We start from the raw sequence: 24,906 nt of genomic DNA on the forward strand, positions 1-24,906 counted from the left end.
TAATATTAACGGCTTCTCTGTAATATTCTAGAATCAGACAATAACTTATTGTGAGTGTTCTGATGAGGTGAGCGGAAGATGTTGGCTTTGTAGACAGAAAAGGTCAGGGAAAGCAGAAGCAAAGAACAAAAAACAGATGCAGATTCATTGTTTCAAAGTTACTTTCTGTATGGTGTTAAAATAGAGGGTTTTTTTTTTTTTTTTTTTTTTGAGTCATGCCAGACCAGGTAAACTGAGCCTTTTTGATTTGTTGCCACAAATCTCTTGGTTTTTGGTTTCTGTCTTTCTTTTTTCTAAACACTGGTCCGTTTCAGAGTTCAGTTGCTGAGATGACACTAGCATGAGTGACTTCATTCTGTTCTAAGTCTGGTCTGTTCTGAGGGGCCTTGGAGAAAAGGCTCATCCACAACCATGGCCTCTTATCAATAGGCCTTTCAAAAATTAGAACCCTTATACCATGGTAGACATCAGAATTGGGCCAAAAAACTGAGTAGTGGTTGCCTACGCAGGGAGTGCAGCACTCTGGAAAAGGAATAGTCCCTTTGCTCACCTCCATACAGCAAAAAGATGCAATGTTTTGGAGACTGGAACCCCAAACCATAAAGTTGAGAACTGTTAAGTATCTCATGGGTAAATAGCTAAGCCCCAGATCTGGCAAGAAAGCATGGGTCATGAGGTTAGATAAAGAGGAAGAAGGGAAAATGTAGAGTTGAGAAAGGAATGAACACATATGCTGCATTTCTACCAACTGGAGTGGCAAGGGTGCACGTGGTGACTGGGATGTGATGATGCTGTAGCAGGAGGCTGAGACTGAGCCATCCTGACAACTCCTCCATCTGAAGACAGATGCCCTCTGCATACAGATATCTGCAGAAAGGAGTTCGGCCTCGGCCAGGAACTGGGGAAAGATATCTCTCTCTTTTTTTTTTTTTTGAGAAGGATTGCCCATGCCAAGTACCTTTGCAGAAATGAGACTCCAGGATCATAGGGCTTTGAAAAGATCCTTAAATTTTGCCCCATGGAAAAATCATTATTTGTATTACTGCCACATGAAAAGAGCTCATGCTAATCAAGAAACAGGACTGCAGCTCTGCCACCAGTAACTAAAGAAGGACACAGCTCTGTTTCCATCCTGCTAGAGAGAAGGGAGGGTGTAAGAGAGAAGACCCCCTCCTCATTCTCAGCACACATTGTCTCCCCCACAACCACCCCCGCCGTGTGCCTGCCTGCCTGCCTCCTTCCAATGTGTGCTATGCAAGGAAGTTTCCGTTTGACGGTGACTAGATGTCACCTGAGAGTAAAGTTTCAGATGGACGGGATGCCAGTAAACCTTTCCCCCAAGTTATGCCAGTCAAAAATGTTTCTTAAAATTGTTAAAGGTCCCCTGAAGGATAAAATCCCTCAGATTGAAAACCTAGAATAAAATCTCCTCAGTGACAGTAACTGATTTTTCTTTCACCTGTTACTTAGACATCCTATGCCACAGAGTGAAAATTAAGGGGAGTAAATCTACTGGCAAGTGATGGAAGTAGCAGATGTTCCCTGGCAGAGTCAGGGGGAAAGCTAGTGGTGCACTGAAAGTTACTGAGATTGTTTCTGTATTGGAGAATCTTGGCAGTCAACCAGCAGACATGGAGCTACATATGCCAGATTGTTATGCTAAGTATCAACTCGTTTCTTAGTTGTCTTCTTATAATATTTTTTAATACTTAAGACTCGGTAGAAAAGTAGCTTGTCTCATCATAAAATGAAGTGCAGATATATCTGCAGTATCTATATAAACTGCTAAATTGGACAGCGACTCACTGTTTAGGTCATGTTTATATGTTCTGAATGCCCTCCTCTCCAATCTTTGATATGTAAATAACCACTTTTTTAAAAAATATTTTATTTGAATGGCAGAGTTACAGAGAGAGAAGAGGAAAAGTCAGAGACAGAGAGGTCTTCCATCCACTGGCTCATTCCATAAATGGCTCCAAAAGTCAGGACTGGGCCAGGTCAAAGCCAGGAGCCAGGAGCTTCTTCTGGTCTCCCACGTGGGTGCAGGGGCCTACGCATTTGGGCCATCTTCCACTGCTTTCCCAGGCACATCAACAGGGAACTGGATTGGGAGTGGAGTGGAGCAGCTGGGTCTTGAATTGACGTCCATATGGAATGCCAGCACTGCAAGTGACAGCTTTACCCATTACACCACAGTGCCAGCCCCTAAGAAACTACTTTTTAAGTGCAATTCTCATGCAGCCATTTTTGTTTGTTTTTAAAATTTATTCATTTAAGACAAACAGAGAGAGAGAGAGAGAGAGAGAGAGAGAGAGATCTTTATTCTGCTTATTCACTCCTCAGATGGCCACAATAGCCAGGGAGGGCCCAGGCTGACACTTGTATTCTGGAATACTATCTGAGTCTCCCATCTGGGTGACAGGGGCCCAACTACTGAGCCATCCTCTGCTGCTTTCCTAGGTGCATTAACAGGTGCTAGGTCAGAAGTGGAACAACAGGGACTCAAACCTGTGCTCATATGGCATGCCAGCATCATGGCTTAACTCACTGTGCCACAACAGCAGCCACTCATGCATCACTGATCCAGATTCCTATGGGAACATATTGTCTATTGCTTCTCTAGCCTTTCCTAGAACTCTGACTCTGCCCCTGTGTAACTATCAGTATCTATAGATATGTCCTTGTGCAAATCCATATCTTTCTGTAGTTTCAAAATCTCTGATCTTTAGGTTGAGCAATTAGCTCATTTCCAAGTGCAATTGTGAATCCAGTTCATGTTTGTTGGATGAATGAATGAGCATATCAAAAGACGATGTGCATGCACATCCTTATTTTAATTATGCCATATGTGTACGTTCCTTTATTCACTCTCCTTTGGCAAAGAAAAAGAATATTCAATCACACTTGTTTAAGCAGTGTGAGAGAGACTTTATTCAAGAGTAATTATTGAGATAGATGCAGGGACTATGGCAACAGGATTTTGAAGTGGAAAGAAATTGGGTTCTGAGTACAGTGTGGACAATGGATACTTTATAACCAAGAGCAAGGTGGGGCCGGTGGATCTGGAATTCTGAAGAAGAGACATCTAGGGTGAGAGGAATTCTGGCTAAACTGACCTAACAGGTTTCTTGCTACAGAGAGATTAGGGTAACTAGATCTCACCTGGAGGAGAGGCTGTGAGGATGAGGAACTTGATATCGCTCAGATATGGAAGTGGGGAGGTGGGGAGTGATTAGCAGGGTTCATGCTAAGCTAGATTTCATAAGAAGTGCACAGATGGGTCTCAGAGAAGATTCCAGAGCCTTAATAATGTGTGGTTGGTTAACTTTGAGGAGGACCTTTTTGGGTGAAGGAGTTCAAGATTCTCAGCTTTGCATCTTGCCAGCTTGTTAGTTGTGTTGGACAACACTCCTCACCAGCTGGCATTGCACAGTGAGTCTGCACATTACCTGCCTGCAAATGACCTCACTTTCTCCAGAACCAACACACATTGGCTGGACCTGGTTGGCAATCTATCCCTTCCAGCAGATACTGTTGTTTCTTCCACAGCAGCTGTGTCCCTGCTGAACTCCCACTTACTTGTTGTCAGTCTTACTCTTTTTTTTTTTTTTTTTTTTGACAGGCAGAGTGGACAGTTAGAGAGAGAGACAGAGAAAGGTCTTCCTTTTGCTGTTGGTTCACCCTCCAATGGCCGCCGTGGCCGGTGCACCACGCTGATCCGAAGCCAGGAGCCAGGTGTTTCTCCTGGTCTCCCATGGGGTGCAGGGCCCAAGCACTTGGGCCATCCTCCACTGCACTCCCGGGCCACAGAAGAGAGCTGGCCTGGAAGAGGGGCAACCGGGACAGAATCTGGTTCCCCAACCGTGACTAGAACCTGGTGTGCCAGCGTCGCAAGGCGGAGGATTAGCCTATAGAGCCACGGCACTGGCCAGTCTTACTCTTTCTCTTGTATGATGATGAGAAAGTGACCTGAGATCCAACCTAGGAGCAAAGTTGTCATGAAATCATTACCTTTGGTTGCTTTAGGGGGAGGCTGTGATGAAGTCTGACCACTGGGCCAGGGGGGAAACCTGGGAGCTTCTGGGAAAGGGCTTTCCCTGATACACAGAAGGGAAAGGAAAGGCTCGCTCCCTCTTCCACTGGCACTGTCCTCTCTGAGGTGATGTCAGGTTACTGCCATCACCTTAAGATCAGATAGGGCATCTGTCATCATGGCATAGCAGGTTAAGCTACCACCTGCGATGCTGGCATCCCATACAGGCACCGGTTCAAGTCCCAGCTGCTCCACTTCTGATGTGATTCTGTGCTAATGCATCTGGGAAAGCAATAGAAGATGACCAGGTTCTTGAGCTCCTGCACCCATGTGGGAGACCTGGAAGAAGTTCTTAGCTCCTGGCTTCAGCATTGCCCAGCCTTGGCTATTGTGGCCATTTGGGGAGTGAACCAGTGTATGGAAGAGACTCTCTCTCTCTCTATCTCTAGCCCTATCTCCCTTTGTAAGTCTGCCTTTCAAATAAAATAAACAAGTATTTAAAAAAACAGATCAGATAGGAGTGAGCCCAAGGACAAGGCGCAGGCTGAGAGTGGAAGGGTCAGTTGATGGAGGCATTTGGTCCTTGATGGTGGCACAGACCCTGGAACTGATTTCACTCCACACGGCCTTCTCTTCCAGGTTGCAGCATGTGAAGTTAACCATATAAACCAGTGGACTTGGGGTCTTCTCTTAAACACTAAACACTACACCTTTCGCAAAAACACTTCTTATTTTGGGTTCCAGAAACTGTACAAGTTCTTTGGGGTCAATGGCTGAGGATTCCAGGGAGGGCCATTAAGGTGGCATCAGGCCCAGGCTCTGCTGCCGTCTCAAACATCTGAGGAGCAACATAGCCTGTGTGTGATTTTAAAAGGAGTGGTTCCATGTTTCTTTGCTGTTTTTACACTACCAAAACAGCGACCTTTCACTGTGGCAATTTTTCCTGCTGTTAAGTATATGTTTAATGAGGGCAGAAGGTTAGGGGCTGTAGGGGATGAATGGAATTATAGCAAAACAGGAGAGCAACACTGAAAATCTGCTTTCAAAGCCACAACTTTCACTAAAAGTTCACAGACCCCAACTTCTATTTTCATTAGTGTTTTTTTTAAAGATTTATTTAGTTAGTTCAAAAGCAGAGTTACAGAGAAAGAGGGATTGAAACACACAAAGAGAAATCTTCCATCTGCTGGTTCATTCCCAAAATGGTCTCATGGGAATGGGCTCATCTGCAGGTGAGGAACAGTGGTCCTCTCCTCTGCTGGATGCACTGTTCATGGCACCATCTTCAGAGTGGGGTTTAGTGTCACCACAGAACTGCCAGAACCTTCATCCTGGACTTCTCAGCCTCCAGAACTTGAGAAGTAAACTTCTGTTCTTTATAAATTGCCAGTCTTGGATATTCTGATATAGCAGCACAAAACAGATTCGACAAACACCAGGAAGTCACTGCCTTCTGTTGCCTGGGCTGCTGACATCATCTCCCACTTTTTGTCCCTCCCTGCCTTTGCCTTGCCTCCGATGGTTATTATCTTGCAGCTGCTCAGTTTCTTTTTCTTTTTTATTTAGATAGATTTTATTTATTTATTTGAGAAGTACTGTTACAGACAGAGAGGGAGAGACAGAGAGAAAGGTCCTCCATTTACTGGTTCACTCCCCAAATGGCCACAACAGCCAGAGCTGGGCTGATCCAAAGCCAAGAGCCAGGAATTCCCTCCAGGTCTCCCAATTGTTTCAAGGGCCCAAGCACTTGGAGTATCTTCCACTGCTTTCCCAGGTCATAGCAGAGAGCTAGATTGGAAGAGGAGCAGCTGAGACTTGAACTCATACCTACATGGGATGCTGGAGCAGCAGGCAGAGGCTTAACCTACTATGCCACAGAGCAGGGTCCTCAGTTTGTTTTGCTAACTCATAATTCACACTAAACCCTCCAGAACAAATTTATATCATGTTTATAACAAAATATAAAACTTTTCCCTTACTAAGCTATTCTGAGATATATTCTGAATGTTGTATACCCTAATGAGCCTGAAGAAAATTTCATGAACAGATCTTTAGACACCCCTAGATTGGTAATTGACATATCAATTCCTATAGATGTATGGGCTAAATCATCAGAGTAATTGATGTTTCTAAAGAAACAGCAACACAATGAGTCACACTCTACCACTACATGAGTGACTCAGAGCACTCTTCCATCAGCTAATTTATTGAGTCCACTGGGAACTAGGATACCTGTTATGCTCTTATGTTACTACACTGACCCTTGCCCAGCTATCTGTATATTGCTTTCCCTAAAAATAAATAAATGCATATTTATATCACTGCTAATTGAGTGCCTTGAGTGCAAAATGTAATACCAATTAAAACTGAACTGCTAGAAATACTTTTTGTGTTCAAACTTTCCTAGTCACTAAACACCATCTATGATATTATTCCATGTGGCAATAAGATATTACTCATCCAATCTCAAAATGTGCTACCTCACTAAAATCTCAAAGTTTTGAAAAAGTATCAGTACTCAGACAGACCTGATTAAGTTGTCATTTTTTGCATCCCAACTATAATTTAAATGTAATGAATGACAGCCTACAGGTATTCTCTTAGAGTCCAGATGGACATTTTAGTTTTCCCATTGGTGGGCTGTGCTGCTGAAAGTTAATTGGTAACTTCAGCTGTGCCAGATTGTCAGCAGCTCACAAATAGAACTAAGGACTTAGTATTCACAAAACACTTATCCTCAAATAATAATTCTATGTTAATGATTTTTTCGACTCATTTATATTTCAACTTTAAACCAAAAATGTAAATCTCATGTAAATGTAAAAACTTGACAATTGGAAACTTAATCATCTATGAATAAACAAATGAGCTATACTACTGGCCCACATGAAATTCTGTATGTGCAAAACAGCTGGAATTCCATCTACACAGCAAAATACAATTCCTACAAATTCAATATAGTTTTTTAATGATTCATTTATGTATTTGAAAGGCAGAGTAACAGAAAAGGAGAGACAGAGGGAGAGAGAGAGGTGTTCTATACACTTGTTCACTCGCTGAGTGCCCAGAATAGCCAAGGCTGGACCAGACCAAGCTAAGAGCCAGGAATTTCATCTGGGTCTCCCATGTGGGTTGCAGTAACCCAAGTACTCGGGCCATCATGTGCTTCCTCTTAGGTGCATTAACAGGAAATTTTATTGGAAATTTGGAGTAACCAAAACTTAAGCTTACAATCTGATATGGAATGCAGGCATTTCAAGCAGCAGCTTAACCCACTGTGCGAGTGCACCCACTCCCAAATATTTTAAGTGACATTTCATTAGTTTACATAGTGTTAGAAGAGTAAAAGAGAAAAATAAAATCATAAAGTTTTTAAATAATTAAATTTTATTGTTGGATATAATTTATTTGAACTAAAAGCCAAAAACTTTGGTAGGTGGTAGTAGGTATGGTGTGTATGTATATAAATTGTATAGAGGTGTGTGTATCAGTCAACTAACTACAAAGTATTTTTTATTGTTTCTGACATCAAGCTTATTATAATTCAGGAATACATATCATGACTTTATGTTAATTTTCTTAAATTGCTTTCTGTTTGGAAATAGCAAAAATATAATTTTGATGCCAAAAAAAAAAAAAAACCCTAAATGAAAGATCTCTGTGAGTGAGATCCCAGTGGAAAGAACAGGTCTTCAAAGAAGGAGGTACCTTTCTCTGAAGGGAGGAGAGAACCTCCACTTTGAATATGACCTTGTCTAAACAAGATAAGAGTCGGTGAACTCAAAAGGCTTCCATAGCCTTGGAAACTCATGACTGGAGCATAGGGAGATTACTGATGCCATAAACAGGAGTGTCAATTGGTAAAGTCAACAATAGGAGTCACTGTGCACTTACTCCTCATGTAGGATCTCCGTCCTTAATGTGCTGTACATTGAGACTTAATGCTATAATGAGTACTCAAACAGTATATTTCACTTTGTGTTTCTATGGGGGTGCAAACTGTTGAAATCTTTACTTAATGTATACTAAACTGATCTTCTGTAAAAAAAAAAAAAAGAAGAAATTATCAATTCCCAACTTGACTCTCACTGGGATTAAACATGACAATAGGTCTGATCTGATTTCATCATCATTTAAAAAATCATCTATTATTTTTCACTTTATGTTTGTGTGGGAGCAAACTGTTGAAATCTTTACTTAATGTATGCTAAACTGATCTTCTGTATATAAAGAGAATCGAAAATGAATCCTCATGTGAATGGAAGGGGAGAGGGAGTGGGAAAGGGGAGGGATGCGGGTGGGAGAGACGATATGGGGGGGAAGCCATTGTAATCTATGAGTCGTACTTTGGAAATTTATATTCATTAAATAAAAGTTAAAAAAAAATTTTGATGCCTAAGAAAAAAACATATTTTCCAGGCTTTTTTTTAACCTAATTATAATTGACTAGAAGCATTTCTAAAGATTTATTACTTATCCATTTTAATGTAGCAATATTTATTCTATAACTGGATATTTATGTTTGTGGAAGTTCAAATGGTCATGTCAAAATGTTGAAGAATTCGATAGAGCTGAGCTTACATCTGTTTCAGCGGTTGTTTAGACTTCTTGCTTCAGAGCATGCCATTCAAGTGAGATCTCACTCAAAAGTTTAATGACTCTAACATTGTGAAGCAGAGATGCTCAGCTGTGGGAGTGCCAAGGCCTGCTCACACATTTCCTTCTCCTGGCTCCCTGTGGAAGGCACAGGGTGAAGTCTGAAGAGCAGCTTCCTGAGGCAGGAGCCCTGCCACACACCTGTGTCAGATAGAGAATCTATACCCCTAGGGAAGTGGCTCGGTTCACCCCTGCTGTCAGAGGACTCAGCCCAAGGCCATTAAATATTTCTTATTTAAGACACGCTCTTTCATATCAAGTTTAAATATAACTCCCTACAATAATCTGACACTGGTGATCTTGAATTCACCAAAATGGACTTGAGATATAAGCGCAGTATTGCTAAAATGTTGGTATAAAAAGTATGGTTTGTGCTGCTCTTGTTCTAACAGAGGTACGCATTGCATATGGATATGACTGTGAAAATCGAACTTATCATGCAACAGATGTCACATTTAAGATAAAGCTTCATGTATGCAACAAATAGGTCTATGTATAGGTATCATCACTGAAGGCTGGAAAAAAGCAAACATAATATTTTCAGACATCTTCAGTAAAATCATATCTATCATAGATACATTTATAAATGTAAATATATGACAGAATAAGTTTGAAGATGGTGATCCTGTTAGAGATCAGTGGAATAGGTTTTTGTCTTGTGTAAGGAAGGATTCAGATGTTGAGACAGGAGTGGTACGTGAGGTAGCAAGGTTTAAAGGGGTAAGGTATCCATTGGAAGGGATGGACACCTCTCCAGATAGACTCTGAGAGAGAATGCCCACTGGATTTAATGGAGAGAATGCACCTGACAGACCAGGCATGCAGCTCAGGAAGATGCTGAAAACTGAGTGTTCAATCTGTATTCAGACTGAGGCTTATAAGGTAATGGGGTAGAGTTCTTCCTGCCATTTCTCTTTCTCCTCCTTCTTCTTCTCAAGGACAAAGGGTTTCCTAACTGTGAATCAAGTAAAATTCCTTTCAAGTTTTCACTACTCAATGATACCAGGCTGGTATCACTTGGCTCCAGGCAGAGGAGATTCCTCTAGGGTTCCTTCCTTGGGGGAAGGTTGTGAAAGTTTTATTTGTCCAATGTTATCGGGCTTGGTAGCCGATTTGATACCGAGCAGAGAGAATTGTCCTGGGGAGCTTTCCTTGGGGTGAAGGCTGTCACCTGTAAAGTTATCAGGGTCTGGGCAGGACTATGTAGTGTAAAATATTGGACTCTTTCCAAGATGTGCTTCTGAGCTCCCAGAGATGCTTTGTTTTTCTTAGACCCCTCTCACACACATAGGCTATTTTCTAACTTCCCACCTAACAATTCTTTTTACTGAAAGGGAAGAAATGAGATCAAGAAGGGGGCATGCAGAATATTCTGTAGATGGAATTTTTATTTGTTTCTAAATTGAATCTGTGCATTCATGCTCATTATGTTGTTACTGTATGTGTTATACAGATTTTATGAATATTACTTTGTGTCTATACCTACTTCCTCCCCTCCCCAGTCACAAATGCCATGTTCCTAAATAATATATTGGTTAGATTTGCATCCTTTATCATTTTTATCAGAGGAAGTTTACTCCCATTGTATGTGTTGTCATACAGCATTTAGTATCATCTAGTATGTTCCTAATTTTCAGCCACGTTATTTCTTATAGCTGCAACTTATTATTTTTTGCTATTGTATATGATTGTGTTATGTGTATATCCAGATTTCTTCAGCCATTCTTTGATGAGTTACACTTGAATTGTCTCCATTCATTTGATTAAATCAAGCAATGTTGCAGAAAATGTCCATATACATTGTTATCTTATCTCCTAATTCCACACAATTTCTCTAAGATACAAGTGTAAGAGATGAACATTTGAATAAAAAGTATTCACCTTCCATTGCATAACCTATTTATTTTTTACTTACTCTCACCAGCTATTCTTTCTTTCTCTCATTTATCACTTAGTTTTACCCAACTTTAGCAACCTTTGAAAATGGTGTTAAGTAAGGCCACTATGTTAATCCAGATGACCAAAGAAATACTAGTCTAGCAAGAAGCCCTCTCTCATCATGGGGTAAGGTTTCATAGGAATAGAACTAGAATTATATCTTGACCACTACACAGTACAACTGCATTCCCTTTCAATCCCAATTTTGTCAGCATAAGGTGAAGTCACAATCTACCCTATCAGTCCCTTGGGAATTGTTACATCAAAGTTTAACAGTTTAGTTGCAGTGTCTTGAATAGGGGTCATCCCTGCTACTTGCAGCTGCAGTTGCAGCCCTGTTCCTGGACTACTGTATCATCTAGGAGAACAGAATGGCAAAGTGACAGAGGGAAAAGTAAAGAAAGTAACACAGTCCTAGTCTCCTCCCACTGTGGGCAAGAGTGTATAGTCATACAAGCATCTGCCCTGTATCCTCTTCCCTAGGAACCCCAGACAAGCAAAGGAATTTAGCCAGTGAGGACATGCCTTTGGTCTTCCTCCTGTTGAGTGTAAACACAAATTCACAAAGGAATACCCTTCACCCTCTTCTCTCTCTCACTTTTATTTTGTACAGCTTATTTTGCAATAGAATGTTCTCTTATTTATTTTTATTTACTTGAAAAACAGAGACTGATGAGGGAGGAAGAGACAAAGAAAACTTCCATTCACTGGTTCACTCCCCAAATGGCCACAACAGCCAGGGCTGGGCCAGGCTGAGGCCAGGAGCCGAGAACTCTATCTGGGTCTCCCACAAGAGTGGCAGAGGTCTAAGCACTTGAGGCATCATATGTTGCCTCCCAGGATGCACTAGCAGGAAGCTGGATTGGAAGTGGACTAGTCATGACTCAAACTGACCCTTCCACATGGGATATGAGTGTCCCAAGTGCCACAGTGTCCACCCTTTTCCCAGTTTTACATAACCAGTGTGATTACTCTGAAAATATCTCTGTAAAGTACACTTCGAGGATTGAAGAAATGCAACTCAACAGTTAAAGTGGTGGTGGATACTCTCTCCTAGCCTTTACATTGCTCTAAACATTTGTGTCCACCACTGGGTAAGCAAAGCCCATTTGTAGTCCCCTGGTGCTACTGGCAACATTATGACTTGCCAGCCAGTTCAGGGTCTTCCTCCCAGGGAATCTTCCCTTACCCATAACACCAGCAGCCTCCATCTTCATGGAAGACAGGACAATTTTTGTTGGCATTTTGTGCCTCTGAAGCTGCAAAAAGTGTTCAGCTCATCTGCACACTGTCCCCATTTGTGCTCTTCTCATGGAATAAGGTGGTGACATTAGGTAAGAACTGCAGTTTATGATCAACTTCTTTTTGCTAATTTATTTATTTGCTTACTGTAATATTTTCAAAAGGCAGAGTGACAGAAAGAGAAAGAAAGATCTACCATTCACTAGTGTATTCCTAAATGCCTCAATAGCCAGGATTGAGCCAAGCCAAACTCAGGGGCCCAGAACTCAGTCCAGTTCTTCCATATGGGTAGTAGGGACCCAAGCGCTTGACTCATCATCTTTTGCTTCCCAGGATTCTCATTAGCAGGAAGCTGGATCTGAAGCAGAGAAACTGGAACTTGAACCAGTACTCCAGCTTGAGATGTGGGCATCCCACGGCTTAACTAGCCGTGCCACCATGACTGTTCCTACAATTAGTTTCTAATACTGAAGAGACTTATTTAGATAGGTATCAGCATGCCCTACTTTAACACACTCCGTAATTTCCCAAAATGACTTCCAAAGGTTCGTGCCTAATAGGTCATCCCTTTAATAATAAATTTTCCATCACCTTTCTTTCTAGTTGTATGATCAGGTCATCAGTCACTGCCCATGAATTGGCAACAACCCTGAACATTCAATTCAGTCAACAGAGATGATTTGTTCTGACCTTAGTCAATCAGAGTGGTACCATCCAAATACGGGTTGTCTCTTCACCTTGGAACGGCCATCTATACACTAAACCACCAATGTTTCTGAGTTGAGAACAATTCTCAGGGCACTGCCAAACTGATAGTAAGATCTGGTGCTTCTCAAATGGTTCCAAATTTAGCTCTAGTGGGAAAGAGGCCACCTGCTGTACTTCCTTGCATCCTCCCAATATCACATCCCTGTAATAAACCAGTTTCACTTTGTTATAGACCTCTTTCAAGCTAACTTCCTTAATTGGAACAATTCTATGACTTTACCCAGAAAGTATGGGGAGTGCAATTGTCAGGATTATTTTGTGTGCTTCAGGTGCAGGGTAATTCTCAATTAGCACCCAGTAGAAAAGTTATCTCTGAAATGGAAATTTTCTGGTCTAAAACTTCAGTGATCGTTGCTGGTTGGTGCTCACAGACTTAGGGCATAAGCCCTACTCTCTGCCCCATACAGGGCTGTTATTCAGAAAAAATGACAACAGATGTGGGCCTGGGCAATCTTTTGCTTCCTGTTTATCATGCCCAGTCAATTTTGGTGAAAGACAAATAGACACACTTTACAACGCTAGATAGGAGAAACACTCCCGTCATTCTTAAGATCTATGTACACCCCAGGCTCAGGTTCAGGAGTCAAATCCACATGATAGGGACAGCATGGTACACAGCAGTTAAGTCACCTCTTGCCCCTATCCCATGTCAAAGAGCCTGGCTGGAGATCGAGCTACTCCCATTCCAATCAGCTTCCTACTAATTTGCAGCTTGCAAATCAGCAGATTACTTGGATCCTGGCCACCAATGTGAGAGCCCTAGATTGTATTCTGAGCTCCTGCCTTTGACTTGGACCAATCATGCTGTTAGAGGCATTTGGGGAGTGAATCAGTAGAAGAAAGATCTCTCTCAATATATCTTCTGCCTTTCAAATAAAAAAATTAACTTTCAAATAGTGATTATTTCTCTTTTTAAAGATTTATATACTTATTGGAGAGAGAGAGAGAGAGAGAGAGAGAGAGAGAGAGAGAGAGAGAGAGAGAAAGGGAGAAAGGACTCTTCTATCTGCTGGTTCACTCCCAAATGGGCCCACCCAAAACCAGGAGCCTCTGCTGGATCTTACACATAAGTGCAGGGGCCCCAGCACTTGAGTCATCTTCCACTGCTTTCCCAGGCACATTAGCAGGGAGCTGGATCAGAAGTGGAGCAGCTGGAATTCAAACTAATACCACTGTGGGATGCTGGCACTGCCAGTGGTGGCAGCTTTACCTACTATGCCCCAGGGTGGCCCCATGAAACCAAATTTTTTAAAAACTTAGAAACCTGCCTCATATAAGATTTGTTCAGGCATTCCAGTTTCCATCCAAATTTCACCTTGATTCCATGAAATATTGCACTCCCATGTTCTACCCTAACTGTAGTTCCCTTTAGGAGTTTACCCAGAGGTTTGGAGCCATAGTGTGTGGGGTATCTATGGTAAAGAGTTCTCCACTGCTGCCACTTTTACCCACTTGTGTCCCTATAGCCTTGGATCTGCAGTCAGCAGTGGAGTCAAAGGACTCAGGTCCTCTTGTCAGTCTTTACCTTAATTATGTCACTAGACTATCTTCCTTGGTGGCTGAAGGTCAGTTTTCTCATTGTCATTTTCCCTTATATTTTGTAAATTCTTCCAAACAAGGATAAATAAACAAGATTTGTTTAGAGATTCTACTTTAGGTAAATTGTTAGCCTTTGTGGCATGGCTAGCTCTCACTCTGAGATAATACAGGTGTGGCCAGCCTGCCCTAACTTTGCTAGGAATATAGCATAATGACTTCAAATAGGCAAAGTCACTCCTATCAGGTGTAACGTTCCAAGGGTGTACATGATCATTCTCTTTCTTACTTTTTTTTTTAAATTTGTGAATACTTATGTTTGTAAAAAAAAAAGCAATTTTAGAGTCCAGAACAAAATAAAAGTGTGTGTTTGACATGTTGACATGTATGCATGTATGGGTGATATTAATAATTTTCAAGGGAAAAAAATCCAAGCAAATAATGGCAACAGACTTGGATATTATGACATGTAAGAGGGTACTTCAAAAGGTTTATGGAAAATAGAATAAAAGGTAAATATATTTTGATACAAAAAAGTTGAAACTTACTGAATTATCCGTCTATGCATAGATTTCAAAATTGTGCACAAAAATAAGCTTATCTTTAAGTAAGCTTATTAAAAATCATTGATTGCTGCCCTTCCTGGTGCATCCGTGGGTAGCTAGATTGGAAGAAGAGTAGCCAGGACTCAAGCAGGCACTCAGATACTGGAAAGCCAGTATTGCAAGCAGCAGCCTAACCAGTTGCTCCCCAACATCAGCTCAAGGCATGCATAACTACAAACAAAACTTGGATGTATTAAGTTGAACATAATGAAATAGTATAAAAAGGAAGTCATTGGGATTTGTAGTGCATCCAAATTAATCTAGCCCTTGCCAGCATCCCAAGTCAGAGTGTCATTTTGAGTACTGGTTGCTCTGCTTCCAACCCAGCTCCCTGTTAATATGCCTGAGAAAGCAGCAGAAGATAGTCCAAGCACTATCTATGTAGGATACCTGTGTGAAGCTCTGGGCTCTTAGCTTCAGCCTGGGCAAACCCCTGGCTGTTGTGGCTATTTGAGGAGTAAACCAGAGGATGGAAGATCTTTTTTCTTTGTCTCTTTTCTTTGTTTCTGATACTCTGCCTTCTAAATAAGTAAAATAAATCTAAAAAAATACCGAGCAAGTCAGGAATTACTCACATAATTGATACTAAATTAGAGATTCTATAATTAATTAATCTAAATTGTGTCAATGATTTCAGAAGAGTAGGAAATACAGGTTAAAATCTAAAAGAATTATAAAGGTATTTTATAGGCAAAGCTATCAAGTTTGTAAGATTGAAGAAGGTTTAGTTGAACTGCCATATATTCCAATTTTGTTGTATTCTTTTTTCCAAGAAGGTTGTGAAGCATGATTTTAAACTTAAATCAATATTTACAGTGTTTAAATAAAAATGTCAGCAAGAGTTATCTGAAGCATTATTTTCTGTGATCTCAGTTGAAAATTATCCTTTTAATTTATAATAATTTCTCTTTATTTCTTCTCTTTTAGGTAAAATCCTGTCACCAGTGTATCATTTTTCAAATATTGATAAAGTTCCTGCTACATGCAGCACCCTGTGCAATGGAAAGTGATGAGTAGGACAAAGTCTCTACCCTAAAAAAGTAGTTGATGAGGAAAAAAAAAATACCTGTACAGAAATAGCTATGATAGAGAAAAGAAACTGATAGCTGACACAAAAGAGGCACAGAATACATGAGGTGTGCATGTCTATTTATAGGCACCATTATGGGAGCTGAAGATTGCTTATGCATAAGATGCATAAGCATCTCAAATGGTGGACAAATGCATTTCCAAGGCCAGAGGCACGTATATAAATCTACAAGTAGCTGCTCTAATGGTTTCAAAGTAGGGCTTTTTTCTCTGTGTGTGTGGTTGAAGCTAGTGTGTTTCAGCTTGATAGCTGACTTACCAGCAGGATTGGTAGGAGTAATTTCACTCATCATGAATCAAATAAAATCTATTTAAAAATACAAAGGCATATATTAACTTTGGTACATTTTGCTTACCATAATATCCTTTTTAAATTTATTTTAAATGTTTTCATCCTTTTTTTAAAATTTAGGTATACAAAGTTCATGTTTTTCATACACGCAGATTTAGGAACATAGTGACACTTACCACCCTCCCATCCCTCCTGCTCATGCTCCCATGCCTCTTCCTCCTTCCTCTCCTCTTCTCATTCTAATTTTTACAAATATATATATATATACATATATATATATATTTTTTTTTGACAGGCAGAGTAGACAGTGAGAGAGAGAGACAGAGAGAAAGGTCTTTTTTCCATTGGTTCATCCCCCAGTGGCTGCTGCGGCCGGTGCACCACGCTGATCTGAAGCCAGGAGCCAGGTGCTTCTCCTGGTCTCCCATGGGGTGCAGGGCCCAAGGACTTGGGCCATCCTCCAATGTACTCCTGGGCCACAGCAGAGAGCTGGCCTGGAAGAGGAGCAACCGGGACAGTATCCGGCGCCCCAACCGGGACTAGAACCCAGTGTGCTGGCGCCGCAAGGCGGAGGATTAGCCTATTGAGCCACGGTGCTGGCCACAAAGATATATTTTCACTTTACTTTATACTCATAAGATTAACCCTAAACTAAGTAAAGAGTTCAACAAACACACCTGCCACCGTGCCTGACATATAACAGATTCGCATACAGTATAAATAAGTGAATGGGTGGATGCATGAATGGAGAATTGAATAACTTATTCTTTTCACTAGATATATGTTTCTTATATCTGTAAATACTTCCTCCTTTTATATAGGTTCTATTTATACTTAATGGACTAAAAGATCCTTTCAATGAAAACTTTATCTGAAAGGATGTATGAAACTTGTCACCAACCTCTAAAGAAAGATGTCAGAGATGTCAAAAACTGCTCTTTTCTCAGGAATAAAATTCAGTTAACATGGAATAATGAGCTGCCTCTTTTAGAAAGATGTTCACTCTCCTTTTAATGTTTTTTATTATAAGAGATTTTTTTGAATTATTTTTATTTATAAGGCAGATACACAGAGACAGAGATCTTCCATTCACTTGTTCACTTCCCAAAGGCCCACAATAATTAGGACTAGGTCAATCCAAAACCAATCTAGGTCTCTCATGTGGGTGGTAGGGATCCATCTATTTGAGCCATCACTGCTGTCACCCAGAGATGCAATGTAGGAAGATGAAATCAACATTGGAGCTGGGACTTTTAGCCAGACACTCTGAAACTGGGTGTGGGCATTCTAAACAGCATCTTAATCACCACACCAAACAGCAACTGCCAAATACAAACCCCAAGAGATTTTTTAAAACATTTCTTTCTATGTATAAAAATAAGAAGTGAGCCATGAGAGAAAATGATACTTTTAAGTGAGTCTTCCACATATGCTTCTAGTTTTTCCTGATTTTTCCTTTTGTACATTCAGGATGTTTGACAGGTAGGAAGAGCAGAGATCACAGAACTGTAGCACAAGTGCTGTTGAAGCCAACAGAACAGCAAGTATTCTGCTTTCTTGTTTTCATTTTTGTAGGTCAGGGTATCATTTACTTTCCATTTCTCATATTAATCGACATTATTCTTAAAGACTCTGTTCATTGTCCAAGAACTGAACTGTCAAGTATAGCTGTCCAGAGTGAAATGGAGAATTGACACAGTGTTCTGCACAAGACCCGTTCATATCCTGTTTTGACCAGATAGTGATATGGCCAAGAGCTGTGCACAGACTTCAATATTAGAGGTTCAATTCATGAATAAACATCCACATACCTATGAAAGTAGAAAGATAAGATTCATTTACAAAGACTTCCTTCCGTTAGAAACTTACAACCACAGCACCGGAATAAGGCATCATGGGCAACGCAGGTAGCATTCGGGAAGCAATCAGTACCACCTTCATTTGTTTTTCTTCTTACTTTTATATCCTTTCCTTATGTAATCCGTTATGTGACCTTAACCTTAGCCAATTGGCCAGAGGCAGATGTTTTTAAAATTGTCTACGAACTGACCTGTCCAGGGCCATATTCCCAGACAATTTGATTAGAAAATTGTTTGGAAGAAGAAAGGGTGCCCTCTCTTCCCCAAACAGCCTCTGTGTTCACCCAAGGTTGTACAGACTCATCTCGTTATTTTGTTTACTTCTTGTCCTTGAGTTAAACTTTTTCCTCATTTTCCTTCTACTTTTAACAGTACTTTTTCATTCTCTTTACATATCCTCATTGTTATTATAAGATATTGAGATTGTGCTGGAATTATGTTTCTTTACAAAACATTTGCATAACTTCATATTTTAATTTATTTTGGCTTAGTGTTTCTCATTATTTTGGAATCAGTTCCCCTTTTGATAAATATGCAAGAAAATAACATAATCAAAAGCAATATTCAAAATGAAAAGAGCAGGAAAGTGATAATTGGTAGATCTCTTTTTTCAATGTCTTTAAAATAGTTGATTATAAGTTAAATAAAAAATTACCAAAGATCACCCCTAGGGGAGCTGGTAAAATAGTTGTTTAGTGAGTTAATTTTAGTGAAAGCAGGACAAGGAAACTTTAAACTAAGGGAGGAAGACTGAACGACTTGGGAAGACTAGCACCCAGTGGTATCATGCATTTGCATCAACAGCTTTGTATAAGGGTTTGGTTTCACCAAAATGCCATATTTTGGGGTATCGTGTTCTGAGTCCCAGCAGATTATACGGGATCTTGTGTATCTGTCAACTACACAGTCTAAGATTTGTGCTCAGCACTGTATACAGCACAGAATAGAAGGTAAGTGCTCAGTTTCTGCTCACATACTGCTCAAAGTCTATACTTGGCTCATGCACCTTGCATGTGGAATGAGAAAATAAATGGTATAGTCTTGTACTGAAGAGAATCCTTACACAACATTCAGCATGCTCTCCAGAACATAGAAAGCATATACTAAATATAAACATTGTGTGAGACATAGTTTCCACAACACACACTTTTGTGTATTAAAGTTATTGAAAAACATACAAGGTTTGTAGTTCACTTAAATGATGAGCTTTGTGATTCACAATTTAAAAAAAAGGAATTGGCATTTTCTTGACAATAGGATTCATCAGAAAGAATTTCTAAAGAACACAGACACTAGACATTTCTCTCTTTGAAAAGATTTTTTTTTTTTTTTTTTTTAGTAAGAGGAGAAATTCCACACAACAGAAACAGTAATTTGAGAGAGAATATACCTTTGAAACTACAATTAAAGCAGAGTATATTATTCATCCTCTGGAAGATGAGAGTGGTTCTTACTTGTTTTTTTCTCTTATTTTTAAAAAGTAAACATTTATATTTTTAAAATATGCTTAAATGGTAGTCAACAAGTACTCTAAACCCCTCAAGGTATCTTTTGCTGCCAAAATAAAATTTTTTAAGTGAATAGTCTTCTCAAGAACCTTGAAATGCCCTCTGAGAGGAGGACTACACTGTTCCTAAAAAGGGGAGTCTGAAAATGAGAGTCTAGTCCCCTATGTTTCTCATGGTGGCATTAGTGTATGCAGTCTTTAAAACATGGGTACGTATATGTATGGGTATATGTGTGTGTTTTCTAAATAATTTTAAAAATAATTTTCTCAATTACATATAATATTCTCTAAAAATACTGTGAAGTTCCACAAATAATTGGTAAAAATGTTGGTTAAATGATCGTAAAGGTCAGAAATTGACACTATGGACTAAATAAACCTAACTGATATCTGCACAAGTTTTCACCCCACAGTTGCAGAATACACATGCTTCTCATCAGTGCATGGAACTTTTCTCTAGGATAGACTGTATGCTAGACCATATTTAAAAAAATGAAATCATAGTATTCATCTCCTTGGACCACAATGCAATGAAGCTGGAAATCAACAGCTCAAGAATTTCTAGAACATATGCAAACAGATGGAGACTGAACAACATGCTCTTGAATGAATAGTAGGTCATAGAAGAAATCAAAAGAGAAATCAAAAAATTTCTGGGAACGGATGAAGACAAAAACACATCATATCAAAACTTATGGGATACAGCAAAAACAGTGTTAAGAGGAAAGTTTATAGCATTTGGTGCCTACATGAAGAAATTGGAAAGGTACCAAGAGCTATCAATGCATCTCAAGGACATAGAAATACACAACAAACCAAGAAATAATTAAAACTAGGGAAGAAATAAGCAAAATTGAAGCTAAAAAAAAGATCAGTAAAATGAAGAGCTAGTTTTTTGCAAAAATAAACAAAATTTATACACCATTGGCCCAACTAACCAAAGAAAGGGGGAGAAGACCTAAATCAATGAAATCAGATATGAAAAAGGAAATGTAACAATAGAAATAAAAAGAATATTCAGGAATTACTACAAAGAACTGTATGGCAACAAATTGGGAAACCTATAGGAAATGGGTAGATTCCTAGACACATACAGTTTACCAAAATTGAGTCATGAAGACACAGAAAATTTAAACAGACCAATAGGCCGGCGCCGCGGCTCACTAGGCTAATCCTCCGCCTAGCGGCGCCGGCACACCGGGTTCTAGTCCCGGTCGGGGCGCCGGATTCTGTCCCGGTTGCCCCTCTTCCAGGCCAGCCCTCTGCTGTGGCCAGGGAGTGCAGTGGAGGATGGCCCAGGTGCTTGGGCCCTGCACCCCATGGGAGACCAGGAAAAGCACCTGGCTCCTGGCTCCTGCCATCGGATCAGCGCGGTGCGCCGGCCGCAGCGCGCCGGCCGCGGCGGCCATTGGAGGGTGAACCAACGGCAAAGGAAGACCTTTCTCACCTGTCTCTCTCTCTCACTGTCCACTCTGCCTGTCAAAAAAAAAAAAAAAAAAAAAAAAAAAAAAAAAATAAACAGACCCATAACCAAGATGGAAATTGAGTCAGAATAAAGACCATCCCAACAAAAAAAGCCTAGGAGCAGACAGCTTCACTGCCAAATTCTACCAGACATTTAAAGAACTAATTCCAATTCTTCTCAAGCTATTCAAAATAATTGAAAGGGGGGAATCCTCCCAGATTCCTTTTATGAAGCCAGCATCACATTTATTGCTAAACCTGAAAAGATAAAACAGAGAAAGAGAACTGTAGATCAATATTCCTGATGAATATAGATGCAAAAATCCTTTAAAAAAAACTAATAGAATCCAATAACATATCTGAAAGATCATCCTCCCAGACCAAGTGGGATTCATCCCTGGTATGCAGGGATGGTTCAACATTTGCAAAGCAATCAATGTAATACATCACATTAACAGACTGAAGAACAAAAATCATATGGTTACCTCAATAGATGCAGAGAAAGCATTTGATAAAATACAACTCCCTTTCAAGATGAAAACTCTAAGCAAATTGGATATAGAAATAACGTTCCTCAACACAATCAAGGCAGTTTATGACAAACCCATGGCCAGCATCCTATTGAATGGGAAAAGCTGGAAGCATTCTCCCTAAGACGAGGCGAGAATGCCCACTCTTATCACTGCTATTTAATGTAGTCCTGGAGCCATTAGGCAAGGAAAAGAAACCAAAGGAATACAAATTGGAAAGGAGGAAATCAAACTATCTCTATTTGTAGATGACATGATTCTATGAATAGGAGATCTAAAAGACTCCACTGAGAGACTATTGGAACTCATAAGAGAGTTTGGTAAGGGGCTGGCGCTGTGGCGCAGCAGGTTAAAGCCCTGAACTGAAGCGCCGGCATCCCATATGGGCGCCAGTTCTAGTCCTGGCTGCTCCACTTCGATCCAGCTCTCTGCTATGGCCTGGGATAGCAGTAGAAGATGGCCCAAGTACTTGGGCCAAGTCCTGCACCCACTTGGGAGACCCGGAAGAAACTCCTGGCTCCTGGCTTCAGATCGGTGCAGCTCCGGCCATTGCATCCATCTGGGGAGTGAACTAGTGGATGGAAGACCTTTCTCTCTGTCTCTACCTCTCTTTTGTAACTCTGTGTTTCAAATAAAAATAAAATAAAACTTAAAAAAAAAGAGTTTGGTAAAGTGGCAGGATTTAAAATCAATCAAGAAAAATCAATATCTTTTGTATGCACAGACAATACCATGGTTGAATAAGAACTTTTAATGTCAGTTTCATTCACAATAGCTCAAAAATGAACTAAATACCTTGGAATAAACTTAACTAAGGATATCAAAGATCTCTACAATGAAAATTAGAAAACACTAAAGAAAGAAATGTAAGAAGGCATTAAAAAATGGAAAAATCTTTCATGTTCATAGATTGGAAGAATCAACATCTTCAAAATTTCCATACTATTGAACGCAATTGACAGATTCATTGCAATCCCAATCAAAATACCAATGACATTCTTTGCAAATCAAGAAAAAATGATGCTAAAATTCATATGGGAATACATGAGACCCTGAATAGTTAATGTAATCTTATATAGCAAAAACAAAGCCAGGGGCATCATAATATCTGATTTCAAGACATACAACAGGGGAGTAATAATCATAACAGCTTGGTACTGGCACAAAAACAGACATGTAGACCAGGTTCTATTCTGGAGAATAGAAACTCCAGAGGTCAATCCAGACATCTACAAACAACTTATCTTTGACAAAGGAGTTAAAATCAAACCTTGGAGTAAGGATAGTCTCTTCAACCAATGATGCTGGGGAAACTGAATCTCCACATGCAGAAATGTGAAACTAGACCCATATCTTAAACCTTACACAAAAATCCACTTAAAATGGATTAAAGACTTAACTCTATGACCCAATATTATCGAATTACTGGAGAACATTGGAGAAACTCTGAAAGACATTGAGTTGTCAAAATCTTCTTGGAAAAGACCCCAGAAGCACAGGTAATCAAAGCCAAAATTGACAAATGGGATTGCATCAAATTGAAAAGCTCTGCATTGCAAAAGAAACACTCAGGAAAGTGAAGAGGCAACCAACAGAATTTGAGAAAATATTTGCAAAATACACACTGACAAAGAGTTAACATACAGAATCTTTAAAGCACTCAAGAACTTCAACAACTACAAAACAAATAATCCAGTTAAGAAATGAGCAAAGAACCTGAAAGGTATTTTTCAAGAGGAACAATTCAAATGGTCAACAGAAACTTGGGAAAAAAGCTCAGGATCACTTGCTATCAGGGAAATGTTAATCAAAACCATAATGAGGTTTCACTTCACTCCAGTTAGACTGGCTTTCATACAAAAATCAACAAATGACAAATGCTGGCAAGGATTTGAGGAAAAGGCACCCTGGCACACTGTTGGTGAGAATGGAAGGTGGTGAACCACTGAGGAAGATACCTCAGAAATGGAGATACCTCAGAAATCTGAATATAGACCTACCATATGATCCAGCCATCTCACTCCCTGGGAATTTACCCAAGCCAAAGAAATTAACATCTGCAAGTGTTATCTGTTCCCCTACATTCATTGCAGTACAATTCACAATAGCTAAGATATGGAATCAACCTAGATGTCCATTAACTGTTGACTGGATAAAGAAATTATGGTGCATATATACACTACGGAGTACTACTCAGCTTAAAAAAAAATGAGATCCTGTCTTTTGCAACAAGATGAACAAAACTGTAAACCATTATACTTAGTGAAAGATCAGTCCCAAAAGGACAGTAACCATGTTTTCCCTGATCTGATGTAACTAATAGAGTATCTAAAATACAGCATTTAGGTGTGAAATGGACATTATGAAATTCAGTGGTTGTTTACAGCCCTTTTCTCTTCTGTTGAAGAACAGTGTTTTTTTTTTTTTTTTTCATACCATTTGTTGAACTCTTTTACTTAGTGTAGCGTTAACTATATGATCATTAAATAAACTGAAAATAGATCTTTGTAAATATTAAGAGGTTGAATGTGAGAGGGACAAAGAATAAGGGTTGGAGCCTGGATGGGAGGGAGGGTGTGGTGGGGGAAATACTACTGTGTTCCTAAATCTGTATGTAGAAATACATGAAACTTGTATAACTTAAATAAAATTTAACAATAGCAATAAAAAGTGCCTTTCCGGCGTTCAAGATGTCGAAGCGAGGACGTGGCGGGTCCTCCGGCGCGAAATTTCAGATTTCCCTGGGTCTTCCGGTAGGCGCCGTGATCAACTGCGCCGACAACACGGGAGCCAAAAATCTGTATATCATCTCTGTGAAGGGGATCAAGGGACGGCTGAACAGACTTCCCGCCGCTGGCGTGGGTGACATGGTGATGGCCACGGTCAAGAAAGGCAAACTGGAGCTCAGGAAGAAGGTCCATCCAGCAGTGGTGATTCGACAACGAAAGTCCTACCGGAGAAAAGATGGCGTGTTTCTTTATTTTGAAGATAACGCAGAAGTCATAGTAAACAATAAAGGCGAGATGAAAGGTTCTGCCATCACTGGACCAGTTGCAAAGGAGTGTGCAGACTTGTGGCCTAGGATTGCATCCAATGCAGGCAGCATTGCATGATCCTCCAGTGTATTTGTAAAAAAGATAAATAACCCATTAAAAAGTATTTGCTCCCCCCCCCAAAAAAAAACAATAGCAATAAAAAAATACCAATAGACCCTAAACAGGCTAGAGCCCACTTTGCTTTCACAGCATCATCAAAAGAATACCTGGTCAACCTATTGCTAATCAGTCCGAGGAAGGCCACAAGCACTGTGGAACAATCAGTGACCCACAGAAAAGTTGTTCATGCATTGTTCAACCCCAGCTTCAGAGGATTCACTGCCCTTACTCC

General features: G+C 40.1%; 1 protein-coding gene across 1 annotated transcript; it reads left to right on the plus strand.

Moving 5' to 3' along the window:
* Positions 1-24,187: 24,187 nt before the first annotated feature.
* On the plus strand, positions 24,188-24,721 carry LOC100341783 (large ribosomal subunit protein uL14). The gene has a single exon (XM_002713539.5). It carries the CDS (start codon positions 24,210-24,212, stop codon positions 24,630-24,632), a length of 423 nt encoding a protein of 140 aa, XP_002713585.1. The 5' UTR covers positions 24,188-24,209; the 3' UTR covers positions 24,633-24,721.
* Positions 24,722-24,906: the final 185 nt, after the last annotated feature.

This window comes from Oryctolagus cuniculus, chromosome 10 (genome assembly GCF_051225735.1).
Source record: "Oryctolagus cuniculus isolate XC-2025 breed Fujian yellow rabbit chromosome 10, ASM5122573v1, whole genome shotgun sequence".
NCBI lineage: Eukaryota > Metazoa > Chordata > Mammalia > Lagomorpha > Leporidae > Oryctolagus > Oryctolagus cuniculus.